The 12517-nt window shown below is 34.3% G+C and overlaps 1 protein-coding gene across 3 annotated transcripts in view; it reads right to left on the bottom strand.

The window, feature by feature from the left end:
• The window catches only part of TMPRSS15 (transmembrane serine protease 15), a 131950-nt gene that overhangs the window by 55534 nt on the left and 63899 nt on the right, over positions 1-12517 (bottom strand). For 2 of the 3 annotated variants that reach the window (XM_053565816.1, XM_053565818.1), the window contains 3 exons: positions 9558-9647; positions 6943-7068; positions 3736-3876 (listed from right to left, as the gene is read on the bottom strand). In XM_053565816.1, the coding sequence (XP_053421791.1) occupies positions 3736-3876; positions 6943-7068; positions 9558-9647 (357 nt within the window). The remainder of the gene's footprint in view (positions 1-3735; positions 3877-6942; positions 7069-9557; positions 9648-12517) is intronic. The other variant, XM_053565817.1, reaches the window with a different exon arrangement.

Genomic DNA, 12517 nt, shown 5'->3' with positions numbered 1-12517 from the left:
TCTTTAATCCAATAGTCCAATTCTCTCTGGACTCTAAAATCTTATTTCTGATAGTTTTACGCCTACCGTGAGAGAAGGAAAAGAAATACTGCTCAGAATCGAATTTCCCCATCTCCTTTTTATGAAATCTCTAGTAATCTTGCCTCATTGAGTCAACATATGTTTCATTTTAAATGGAACTAAATTGATCTCTAAGGCACATGCCACACAATCTGGGGAGGGCTCTAAACCCCTGAATTTAATCAGCTACCACTTCCACGGTTGTCTGATAAGTACTATTGAATTCCATGGTAAGAGTCGGAATATCAGGAAAGAGCAGTGAGCATACATTTATAAGAAACTAATCTTAATAAATCTATATCAGATATACTCCAGTTCAATGGAAATGGAAATATTAAGAAGACAAAGAAAAGGAGATATAAAAAGACAGAATACAGGGCATCTCTGTATGGACAAATCATTGTTTATTTTAAATTGCATACTTTTTGTGTGACACATATTTTAATTGCAAGTTTTGGAAGGTGTTCCTAAAATATCTCAGAAGATAAGCAAAGCACATAGGATTCCAAAAGCAATTTTGATACTCCTCTCATATCTTTTTCTAAAATGACCACCAAAGCAGAGAACCAATAAAACCCCGATCTCTCTTCCTCTTACCCCCACCCAAATCCATGTATCTGTAGGTGGTGGGTTTGCAGTCTTTTGGTTTGAAAATCTCTCCCATGGAAGAAGACTGTGCTGATGACAACTTAGTCACCCCATATTCCACTCCCAGCAACACCTTGCCCGTGTCTGGGAGGAATGGGAAGGCACAGTTCCAGCAGACTCTCCATAGAGTGCTGGTCATGGGAGAGTCCAGTTCAACTTCAATCGAGGGAATTTTCTCTTTAAAATAATTTCATAAATAACAATAGGAACTAAAATCTAGCTATAAGGCAAACACATACTTGGTATCTCTTTTGTGCTGAGAGCAATAGATTATGCTCTTTGGAGTTTTATCTTGATTAAAAATCGCTTATAATATTTTCTAAAAAAATCTTAGCTGCTCTAATAGTTTCATTGTAAAAATGTGAAACAAAATATAGCAAACGCTGGCAAGGATGTAGAGAAAGGGGCACAGCAATACAGTCCTGGTGAGACGCAAAATAGTACAGCCACTATGCAAACACTAAAAACATCCAAAAGAAAGGAAATCAGCCTGTAGAAGAGATAGCTGCACTCGTGTATTGCAGCACTATTCACAATAGTCAAGATATGGAATCAGCCTTAGTGTACCTCAGTGGATAGATGGATAAAAAAAACGTGGTGCAGACACACAATGACATAGTATTCTGCTGCAAAAAGGAATGAAATCCTGTTATTTGAAACAACATGCATGAAAGTGGAGGAATTTAAACCAGCTCCTGTTAAAATAGTCTTTGTTCAGCACCTGCTCCCATAAATGACATTACAATACAGTCTTCTCCCAACAAATTTGGGAAATTATGGTCTTCTTTGGAAAAAGCAATTTTCTGTGAAATTTTGACATAATCAGATTATTCTTTCTGATTATATTCAAGATTTTTGTGAATAGTATGAGCCAAAGACTATTTTACCAGGAGGTAAAAATTGCATATTCATTAAAAAAATTAGAGTCATAATTTCAAGTATAATTTTGAACCCATTTTGTGTTTTTTTCTGTTAACCCAGTGTTTCTTATTAACTAATTTACCCTATGTATAAAAGCAAATTAGCTTTTATCAAACAATGTACACCCAAAGTCTGTTTTATCTTAAAAGAGTTAAACATTAACTAGCAAACTTCCATCTATGTCCATGTATACTTTAAAAGCATCATTAGAAAAGCCAAATGATAAGTTAAATCAAATATGGTGTTAAATTAAGAATTAAAATAATACGTATATCACAAAGAGAAAGAAACGGAAATAGTGAATAAAATATTGAAAGACAACCGTGGCTGTGATGAGCAGCAAAAAAATTAACAAAGAACAAGATCAAGGAGAATCTATTCAAACTGTCATTTTCAAAATTATCTTGATAAATATTATCCAAAAATGTTTTAATTTTTTCTACATTAAATTCTGATTACACACAAATACATACATAACTGCACACACACATTTACATAAACACATATTTGTTGATATTCCTAGGTCAATGCATTTTCTTCTTTTCTACCTAACAAATTCATGTAATGTTCTATTCTGTAGGACTTCCATAGTTAGCTACTTTCCTACATTAACTATCTCTTTAAGTTGACCTAATCTTCATCGACCAGACATGGGCTATTTGTACATATTAGTACAGTAGACCTCCTTGCTTATGTGACCACCTCTGTATGTTGGCCAGTTTTTTACAGTCCCTTGGGTTGTCATCTTACATATGTTCTATTGTTTTCCTTTTCCTTGTACTTTATTGTGAGATAAATTCTAATTTTCTATGGCTATCAAAGTCTTTATTTATGTTGTATATTTTTTCATACATATTAATGTTTATTTATTTACTTTACAAGTTGATTTTCTTTTTGGTTGGTCCATGTCACTGCTGCTTATAACAAAAAGATAGTAACAAAAGATAGGTTACTAAAACCAATCACAAAATGCAAAACTGATTAATAAATTGGATTGACACTCCCTTCTACCTAAGTAGCATGAATAATAAAAACTGTGACTCATTTTCAGTGCCATAGGGTAGACCAGATACAAGTAAATTTCCTTATTTGCTATAAAGCAGAAATCAGGTAGCTTTTTGAGATGGAGTCAAAGGTCTAGGCCCGTTGTGAATGGGGTTAGATATAAATATAACTCAGTTGCACAGTTGGGTTTGGAATTAGATAATAGGCCTCATAAGAACCCTCATATCTAACACGACATTTTTTCTATATAAATAGCGTGCCAAGATTTTCTTATGTAAAGAAAAGATAGATGTGGGAAGTAACATGTATTCTTTACTTCTGATGTATTTGCTCCGAGAAGAACCACCAAGTTGGGACAGTTGTATAAGAAAAACAGTCCGAGGGGAGCAGCAAGCTTTTAGAAATTTCTCTGTGGAGTTGTGAGTGAAAAAAATGTATCTTGTACATATGAATGTAAAGAAACACACACATAAACACACTCAAGTGCACAGATCACCATGATGAGCAGGCTATTATTATTTTGTTTGTTCCTGCTGATTCTATTATAGAAATAATAAAATATACAGGTGAGAAGGTTGTGCGTGCCAGTAAATAGCATTAAATTCCTTCACTGCAGTGCTTTATACTGGTTGTCTCTAACAAGTTAATGATGCTAATTTTTTAATTAAATGTTGTTGGCATTCCAACAGCTCAATTGCCTGTTTCCTCCTTTGCTGTTGAAAAACGCTCTTGGCAAAGTTAAGCCAATAGTCTTCCTTCATTATAGAGCCAAATACCTGAATTTAATGTTTAATGCAACCCCTTCAGTGAGAAAAACTCGGGACTCTGCACAGCAGACAAGTGCAACTAAATCTGCTGAAAACTGTTGCACACTGTATTCCCGCTTTGAACAAACTCAAATAATGGTTATCCAGATAGATAGAAAGGAAGAAAATCTTCCTTACTGTGAGAAAGAGTAAGGAAAATACTGAAGGCATTCAGTAGGCATTCATTTGCCTTAGAAGGCAAATACTGAAATCATGATTTAGACCTTGAAATCCTGAATACTTAGCTGTTTTCTTCCAAAAGTTATTAAGCAATGTATGAGCTCGAGGATCTTACCTGGAATACCCAAGTGATAGCCAGTGGTGAAGTTTGCTTTAAATCCTCCTCTTGCCACAGTATCATCAGTAATTAAAAGCACAGTCATTCTACTGGTGGTGGAAAACACATCTTTTACTGGACCAGGTCCTGTGTACACAGCTGTTCAGAGGAAAATTAGGTAATCAGGGAGATGACTTTTGAATCTAGAATGGAATACAGTGCATCCTTATTTCAGTTTCGTCTTCCAGATGTAGGGCTTCCCACTGTACGGCTTGCTCGTGAAGCAGCTTCAGTAAATAAATGTGTACATTTCTTTTACATTTTGACACTGCCTCAACAAAACCAGCTTATCCTTTGATCTTTTTTTATATTACTTGCTGTTTCGGCACCTCTGTGATTTAATGATGAGTTATGTATAATATTCAAAGATCATGTGATCCCAGAGAAACAACCTATTAGTTTTAAAGACCTTTATAAAGCAATGGAGATTTCAATCTCCTTTTGTAATTTTTGACCAAATTAATTTGGCTTTTTTTGTGAGTTCAATCATAAACCTAACATGAAGGATGTATTAGTTAGATAGATAATACGAACCTACATGGTGGTTTTTAAATGATTTGCCACTACTCCTTGGGTTTGGGGATTTCATAAACAATGAAACGCCCCTTGTCAAACAATATTTCGGCTAATTACAAAGTACATTTTGGTGGAGCCTGGTGGCTCACACCTATAGCCCCAGCACTTTGAGAAGCCCAGATGAGAGGATTGCTTGACCCCAGGAGTTCCAGACCACCCTATCTCTATAAAAAATAAAAAATAAAAAAATAACTGAGCGTGGTGCACACCTCTATTCCTGTCTTCTTAGGAGGCTGGGGCAGGAGGATCACTTGAGCCTATGAGCTCAAGTTGCAGTGAAATGAGTTGACACCACTAGACTCTAGCCCTGGCAACACTGGGAGACCCTGTCTGAAAAGAAAAAAACAGTGCACCCATCTTTTAAAATATTTTACGTATTGGAAGCCCTGAAAGTGATTCTGTTTTAAAAGAACTCCCTGCCTACAAATTTGAAAACCATAATCCTAAGAACCTTCTAGAATTCTTACTTACTTTTTAATATTTCAGTATTAAGAGGTAAAATGGAAATTTTAAAATTTTTCTTCTACCATAAGAACTCTGAAGCTTTTATCAGAATAATTTTAACTGATAATTGGAAAACTAATCAAAATGTGTTTATAAATGTGTATATGAAAAACAAATTAGAAGTTCCTATGTTCTTACTAGCCTCCTACTTCCAGCAAGACTTTTTGTTGTTTATTTGGTCTGTGCGTGGCTCTCAAAATCTCTCCCAGGAAGTTTGTATTCTGGAGTGTTGTGGGATTGTATTGAAGAATTTTACAGAAAAGCCCTGATGGATTATACAGCTGGGGAACTCTCTCTGCCATCTCCCCTTCTCTGGATGCTTGAGAAAGTTCCCTCTGGAGTTGTCATCCATTGGTTATAATGTTCATATAATTGCATCTTGATAGCATAGCTACCAGAGAAAGAGTTTATAGTAAATGATTAACATGAGTTTAAAGCAAAGTTAGATAAAACACTTTTAGTTGTAAAGTGTGTTCATTCATTCGAGTTTAGCATTTAAGCATGTTTATGATTTAATGTATTAATATAATTTATCAGGAGATTAGCTATTTTGTTTGGCTGATAGCTTTTTAACAAGTCCCCAACATATATTTTATGATCTAGGCACAAAACTTTCTTCTCAAATAGTACCACCCCTCCATATTTAGTAAAAAAAAAAAAAAAAAAAATAATGATCAAGAAGTAATAGGGAAATCAACATTGTTCAATTTATTGTCATTCTTAGACATTTATATAGAAATATCAAGCACTAGAGACATAGTCAATCAAATAATAATAAAATATAAAATAAAAATCATTTAAAGAATTTTGTACAAGAAACACAATTTATTTGCATTGTTTGAAGTGAAATAAAATCGATTGAAGGGGGGGCGGAGACAAGATGGCTGACCGAAGTCAGCTTTCCACAGAGGCTCCCGTATAGAAGGAGAGTTAAAGGACAGAAATTTAGCAAGTAACCTGGTGGATTAGAGCTGCACCAAGAGAGAAGGTTGAAGAACGCACATCAACCCCACTGAGGCAAGCTTTTGATAATATCCAGCATCCCTTCATGATCAGAACACTTAAGAAAATTGGTATAGAAGGGACATTTCTTAAACTGATAGAGGCCATCTACAGCAAACCCATGGCCAATATCGTATTGAATGGAGTTAAATTGAAATCATTTCCACTCTAGATCAGGAACCAGACAGACAAGGCTGCCCATTGTCTCCACTGCTTTTTAACATTGTAATGGAAGTTTTAGCCACCGCAATTAGGGAAGAAAAGACGATCAAGGGTATCCATATAGGGTCAGAAGAGATCAAACTTTCGTTCTTTGCAGATGATATGATTGTATATCTGGAAAACAGCAGGGATTCTACTACAAAACTCTTAGAAGTGATCAAGGAATACAGCAGCGTCTCAGGTTACAAAATCAACATCCATAAATCGGTAGCCTTTATATATACCAACAATAGTCAAGCTGAAAAAACAGTAAGGACTCTATTCCATTCACAGTAGTGCCAAAGAAGATTAAATATTTGGGAGTTTATCTAACAAAGGACGTGAAAGATCTCTATAAAGAGAACTATGAAACTCTAAGAAAAGAAGTAGCTGAAAAAAAAAAAAAAAAAAAGAAGTAGCTGAAAGTGTTAACAAATGGAAAAACATACCATGCTCATGGCTGGGAAGAATCAACATTGTTAAAATGTCCATACCACCCAAAGCACATTAATGTACACAGCTATGATTTAATAATAATAAAAAAAGAAAAAAACCAATTGAATAGCTACCTTAGGACATTGATGTACATGTGATGTGTAGACCAGTGCACAGGCTGTGTAGTCAGCTCTTACTCTCCAAGGTAAAGAGCTTGTTATAGGTAATTTACTAATTGGAAAGAACTAATGACATTCTTACTTTGCCAAGAATGCCCAAGGATATTTTTTTGTCACTATTGCAAACATGAAAGCAAAATTGAAAGCACCACATAAACTGCTTTTATTTATGCGGTCCTACCACTGCCCTACCGCTGTATTTTCCTTTTGGTAATTGTAAAAGAATGTGAGCTATGCCACCTTCACAATATTGAGATTGCAGACTTACCTAAGAGTAAGGAATCATCCTCTCCTTCATCTCTGATTTCAACTACATCTGCAATATTTTCTAAGTTAAATTCTTGAAAATGAAGTTGTATATTTTTTCCTTTTTGTGCATTTAAATTCCAAACACCTGAAAAGTAATAAATAACAACACTTAACTGGGAACACACTTTTGATTTCCTTTAAAAGCTTCACTGTCTTGAGATTTTTAATCACTTTCAAAGATTTATTTTTTTCCATTCCATGAAAACCAATATTCCACGCTATTGTTTTTTCCTTTTGGTTTTTGGTGAGAAAACACATTGGTTTAGTAAAGAATATTTGTGGCAACATTTTAATTAAATTTCAAATCATTTAGTATAATTAAATTTGTTTTATTTTAAATAAAATAGAATATTTTAATTAAAGGTTGTAAAATAGCTTTTATTCCACAATATAAAATTTATAAATATCAAAAGTTATCGATATCTTAGTTTCATTCATTTAATTTACCTTGACTAATTCAGAAGAAAATTAGATGATTAAAACGTAATTATAGGATATGTAAGCTTTAATGTTTATTTAAATGCTTCCTGCATTTATTTATATTATGTTGTAAGCTGCATTTTCAAATAGCAAAACAACAAAATCATGAGCATCAATAAACACTCCTTATTTTGTTTTTTTAATTTTTAAAATGATTTGGCTTCCAGCGTCTGTTCTAGGCCATTTCTCATTCTGTCTGAGTGTGCTCATTCACCACGGAGGAATAGAACGTCACCTACAGTGTCACGACTCCTCAGTCTTTATTTTCTGTACTTCTTTTTGAGATGAAGGCAATTTTATCTAACTGTTTAGTCTATATGGATGTACATATCACAAATCCAGCAAATTCTAAAGGAAATACGAAACTGTTCCTCACATTCATTGCTCTTCTTATTCTTCCTCGCACAGTTCATGGCACCACTAATTATTCACCCGCTGTTGCCTCCACCAGAAACCTGGATGTTTTCTTGATCTCTTCTCTCCCAGCACAACCAATCAATCACCCTTGTCTTTCAATACTACCTCCTCTATCCTTTGAATCCCATTTACTTCCAACATCTTTTGCGGCTATCAGAGTTACGTTGCTGTTGTTTCTCATCTTCTAATTGGTGGTGCGGCTGCCTCTCTCTCTTCCCTTACCATCTTTTCTGATACTATAGGCAGATGGAGCTATCTACAATGCACTCTTAATTTTACCACTATTTCCCTGTAAATTCTTCTAAATGTCACCAGTGCTCTCAGAATCAAACCCAGATGTCATAACGTGGTGCAAAATCCATTCACACTTCCAATATTACCTGTTACAATTATTTAATTTTCCTCGGAGAGTCAAGAAAACGCGTATTAAGGATTCTCTGTGTCTCTGCACAGCATCCTCTCTTTACTCTTATTTTAATAGTGTCTTGGACGTTTTGAATGCCTCATAATTGATCTGAATGCCCATGGACAGAGGGGTCTATTTGTTTCTCCTTTACTTACTTCAGAGCTAACAAAATACTAAGTAAATAATTTTTAATATATAAAAAATAATAAATGCCTCCAAATTGTTGTTCCAATGTTCCAAGGCTTTGGGGATTTTTCAGATCACTACTTTGTTCAAATGATATGTTTAAAAGGTGTCTTTGGTGTGAAGCAGAGATGATAATCTAAGTAGACAGGTGAGATTAATGGCTGTTTATTATTTTGGATCAGATATCTCTCTATAATTGTGACCCTATTCACCTATGAAAATGATGCTTACTTATCTTTTGAGCATCTGAAGGAAGAAAAGTTGGCATTTTCTAGTAACACATTTTTCACTGCCATTGGGGCATTTCTTTCACTAACAGAATTCTCCTTTTACATTAGTGTTTCTAACCAGGCATTGCCACGGGAAGAACAAGTTTCCAGAGGTGCTAAAGTGGAATCTTTGGAGGATGGGCTGGGGAAACTGCATCTTTAATATAATCTCTGTGCAGCTAGAGGTGAGTTTCACTAGTTAGGAATCTTGACCAAAAGATAGCCTTTGTGCAGTCCTATGAACCATTCGTGTCTCTGGATTTAGATTGTTTAGTGATCCTCCTTATAATTTTACTTTTTATACTGGGAATCTAATCACATTACTCCAGCTATCTCTTTTATTTGACTGTACTATATAATATTTACTAAAAGTATTGGTGTCACAACTGACGTTATTATACTTTCCATCGAAATTGTTCTATGGAATTGCAAACTTGTTAAACACACTATAGACATTACACGTGTAAACAAGGTGAGTGATTTAGAGAGCTGTATCAGGAGTGGGGCTGACTCTTTCACTGTCATTATTCATCTTCTCAATTTAGAATTATAATAATGGCACCTACTTCAAAGTGTGATTGTGAGAATTGATCGATTTAGTGTATATTAAACATTAGCATGGGGCCTGGAATAAAATAAATCCTAAAAATGTTTAGCAATTATTATCGTTATTTTTGATGTTCCATTAGGCAATCTCAGAGGTTGACATAGGTGCATGTGTTTGACAAATTCATAATCGACTTTGCTGTGTCAGGAGAGGCATCTAATCTTGACATGTATAATTGTTTCTGATGATCTAGAAAAGAAATGACTCACAGAAAGCCAGATTAGGGTAGCTGTTTGGAAAGTTCATAGAACTGAATGTTGTATTTGGCTCCCATAGTTCAAAAGGTCCTCCACAGTCTGCTGAAATGGAAAGCAATGAAAAAAACATTAGTAACACTGTTTATTTCAGAGCAGTAATATCGTATGCTACAAAATTTCCAAATATATTTCTTAGACTACTAGCTTTGTCAGATAAATTTTAGATTTCGTGCAAGAAAAAATTTTGCAAATTAAGTAAGGGAAAAATACAGGGAAACAGTTCTCTGTATTAAAGATCTTCTCAAAGCCTTTAATGTAAATGTCCAAGACAGCATAACAGTATGTAGCTCATTCCAAGATTGTGCAAAGAGACATTTTGCCAATCATCTTTTATAAACACACTTTGTGAAATTAGACATAAAATCCCTGTTGTAGAAAAAAATGAATGTATATAATTGAACAAATCTTCTATCTCAAGAGTTTTCAACCTGTGCACTGTGAGAGGATCTTAGGTGCACCACGACAAGATCATTAATTAAAATGGTTTTGAAAATAGTTCAGAGCACAGTAAGTATATTCATTTTTTTAGCTTTTTTATTTGAACAACATAATTTAAGCATGCTGTGGAAGTTTAACTATGGGTTCAAGTGTGCCATGAGATAAGAAAGTCGCAAAACACTGCTCTACCTGCTACTCATTATACTCATTATAAGAAGAGCTAATAAATCATTATCCTACACTTCTTGTTTTTCCCTTCCCTTTTAATATCTTTCTTCTTTGGTGGGGTTGGGGGGAAGCCTCATTATCCTGTATATTGAAGAATTTGACAGTTTGGAAAGGGACACAAACTAAACTATACTTGCTTAATAATTGTCCCGGACTGAGCTGGTAGCCAGCATTGTCCAGAAGTCAAATTGGCTGAGTTTAAGGTACATTTACTAGAACAACACAATACAGATCTTCTAGTTCAGAATGTGATGTTTTAAGTAGGCATATTAACTTTATGAAATTTTAAGCATATTTTATATTTATCTTCCTATGTATAGAAACAAATGGCAAGGTAAAAATTTACCTACCACTTTATCCCAATTCTATCTCATTCTTGTTTCCATTATTATATTTAAAAATATGACCTAAAAGACTTAAAATTTAATAACAATAACAATGTTTAAGATAAGGACTAGAAACAAAAACCTGGTAAAGAAAAATTTTTTCTTTTAAATTTTAAGCGTTTTTAATTTTGTGAAGGCAAAAAAATGGAAACCTAATAAGCACATGTATATGTAAAAATAAAAAAAAATGATCAAAAGAATAAATGTAATTTATTTGGAAGAATATAGAAAACTGTGATGAATATATTTTTCCTATAATTAAGGATGGATGATGCTGAAATTATTTATCCCCAATAAGAATCAGATTACGGAAGGGTTAATTGTCGCTACACAGACTCATATACTTTACCATCGTCTCTGTTTTATATATCATCTGCCTTATTTATGGAGGTAATTTGAAATTCATGTGACTCTTCCAACTTTGTGAGTAACAAGCTTCTTAAGTTTGAATTTCATTATGTGTATAACAGGATGAACTATTACTCTAGCTCAATTCTTGCCAACATGTCAGCGTCTGTCAGCTGGTAGAGCATGGTCGTGTTTTAATATGCCTTCCTGGGCCATGTTTGTTCAGACCCAGATGAACCTATCAAAATTGTAAAACCTCTTAAAATACCTATTCTTTGCAAAGTATTTCTATGTACATCGTCTCACCTGGAGAGAGAATAAGGCATGCAAAAGGAAGATGTGTTGGAGCTGCTAAACTGAAATTGTGGCTCTAAGCTAGTTGTCCATTGGAGACTTGGTTTTCTCATGTGAAGGAGATACATGTAAAGAATTTTTTTTTTGGGGGGGTGATGTAAAAATCAGAGATAATTTATTAAAAATGCCTATGTATTCCCTGGCATACTCAGGACCAGTTTTCAAATCATCCTTGTGGATTAGGTATTAATAATTAATAGTTACTATGACTATTTCAGTTTTAAATGGACTCTCAGAGCATTGGAGATCTTTAGTTACTTACTAATGCTATATACATACAACTAGTGTCAAAGTAAATACCTCAACCCAGTGAGTCTCAAGCTCAACCTATAGCACCTAACTGTCTCTCATGGGGTGATTTAAATGCTCATCTGGTCCATGCCATAGATAGGGCTTAGACTGAGTTTCAGTAAGTGGCATTTATAGATATAGATATATAATAAAAAGAAGGGCAGAAGGGAATGTGGATGAAAGCACTGACAAGTCAGGTCAAGGGTGGATAGATCTGGAAGCAAGAAATCATTGTATACAAAGGGCTAAAGGCATTTTTACTAAACAATGAACAGTAATGCAGAAATAAGGGCAGGTTCTCCCATGTAAACTAATGTTCTTTATAGTTAGGAAACTAATTTGCAAAGATTTCTGAAGAAGGATCTATCATAATTGTATAACCTCCCTACATACATACATACATTAATTTTAATAATGATCGACTGCTAGGGAATGCTTCCTTTAATCCTTAATGAGACCAGAGAGTGAGGGAAAGTGTAACTGTAGGGGAAGCACGCTGGGGAAAGCCAAATCTGCCTATTTCACATAGGTAGATGTGACTGATGTTTTTTTAATCTTATTTTATTTTGTTTTTACCATTATTTTCATTTTCTCTTCAAGGAACAGGAACATTTCAAAATCTTACATTCTTAATACATTAAAAAGCCTACATTTGGAAAATGCATTGAATTTTTCACATAATGGAACACTTCTTGTATCATGTATGAAGATGAGTAGGTTGGACTTTACTACATAAACAACCAGAACTCAAGTTTTGTCAAGTGCAATTGGTAAGCCTGTCAAGGCCGGCCGTTTCCTTAGCATTTCTCCATGCAACTGAAGTCTTGGAAAATTTATTCCTTTAAAATACTTACAAGGTACTTTTTG

Source organism: Nycticebus coucang, chromosome 16 (assembly GCF_027406575.1).
Source record: "Nycticebus coucang isolate mNycCou1 chromosome 16, mNycCou1.pri, whole genome shotgun sequence".
Taxonomy (NCBI): Eukaryota; Metazoa; Chordata; class Mammalia; order Primates; family Lorisidae; genus Nycticebus; species Nycticebus coucang.
This window is presented reverse-complemented; position numbering and strand designations above follow the sequence as displayed.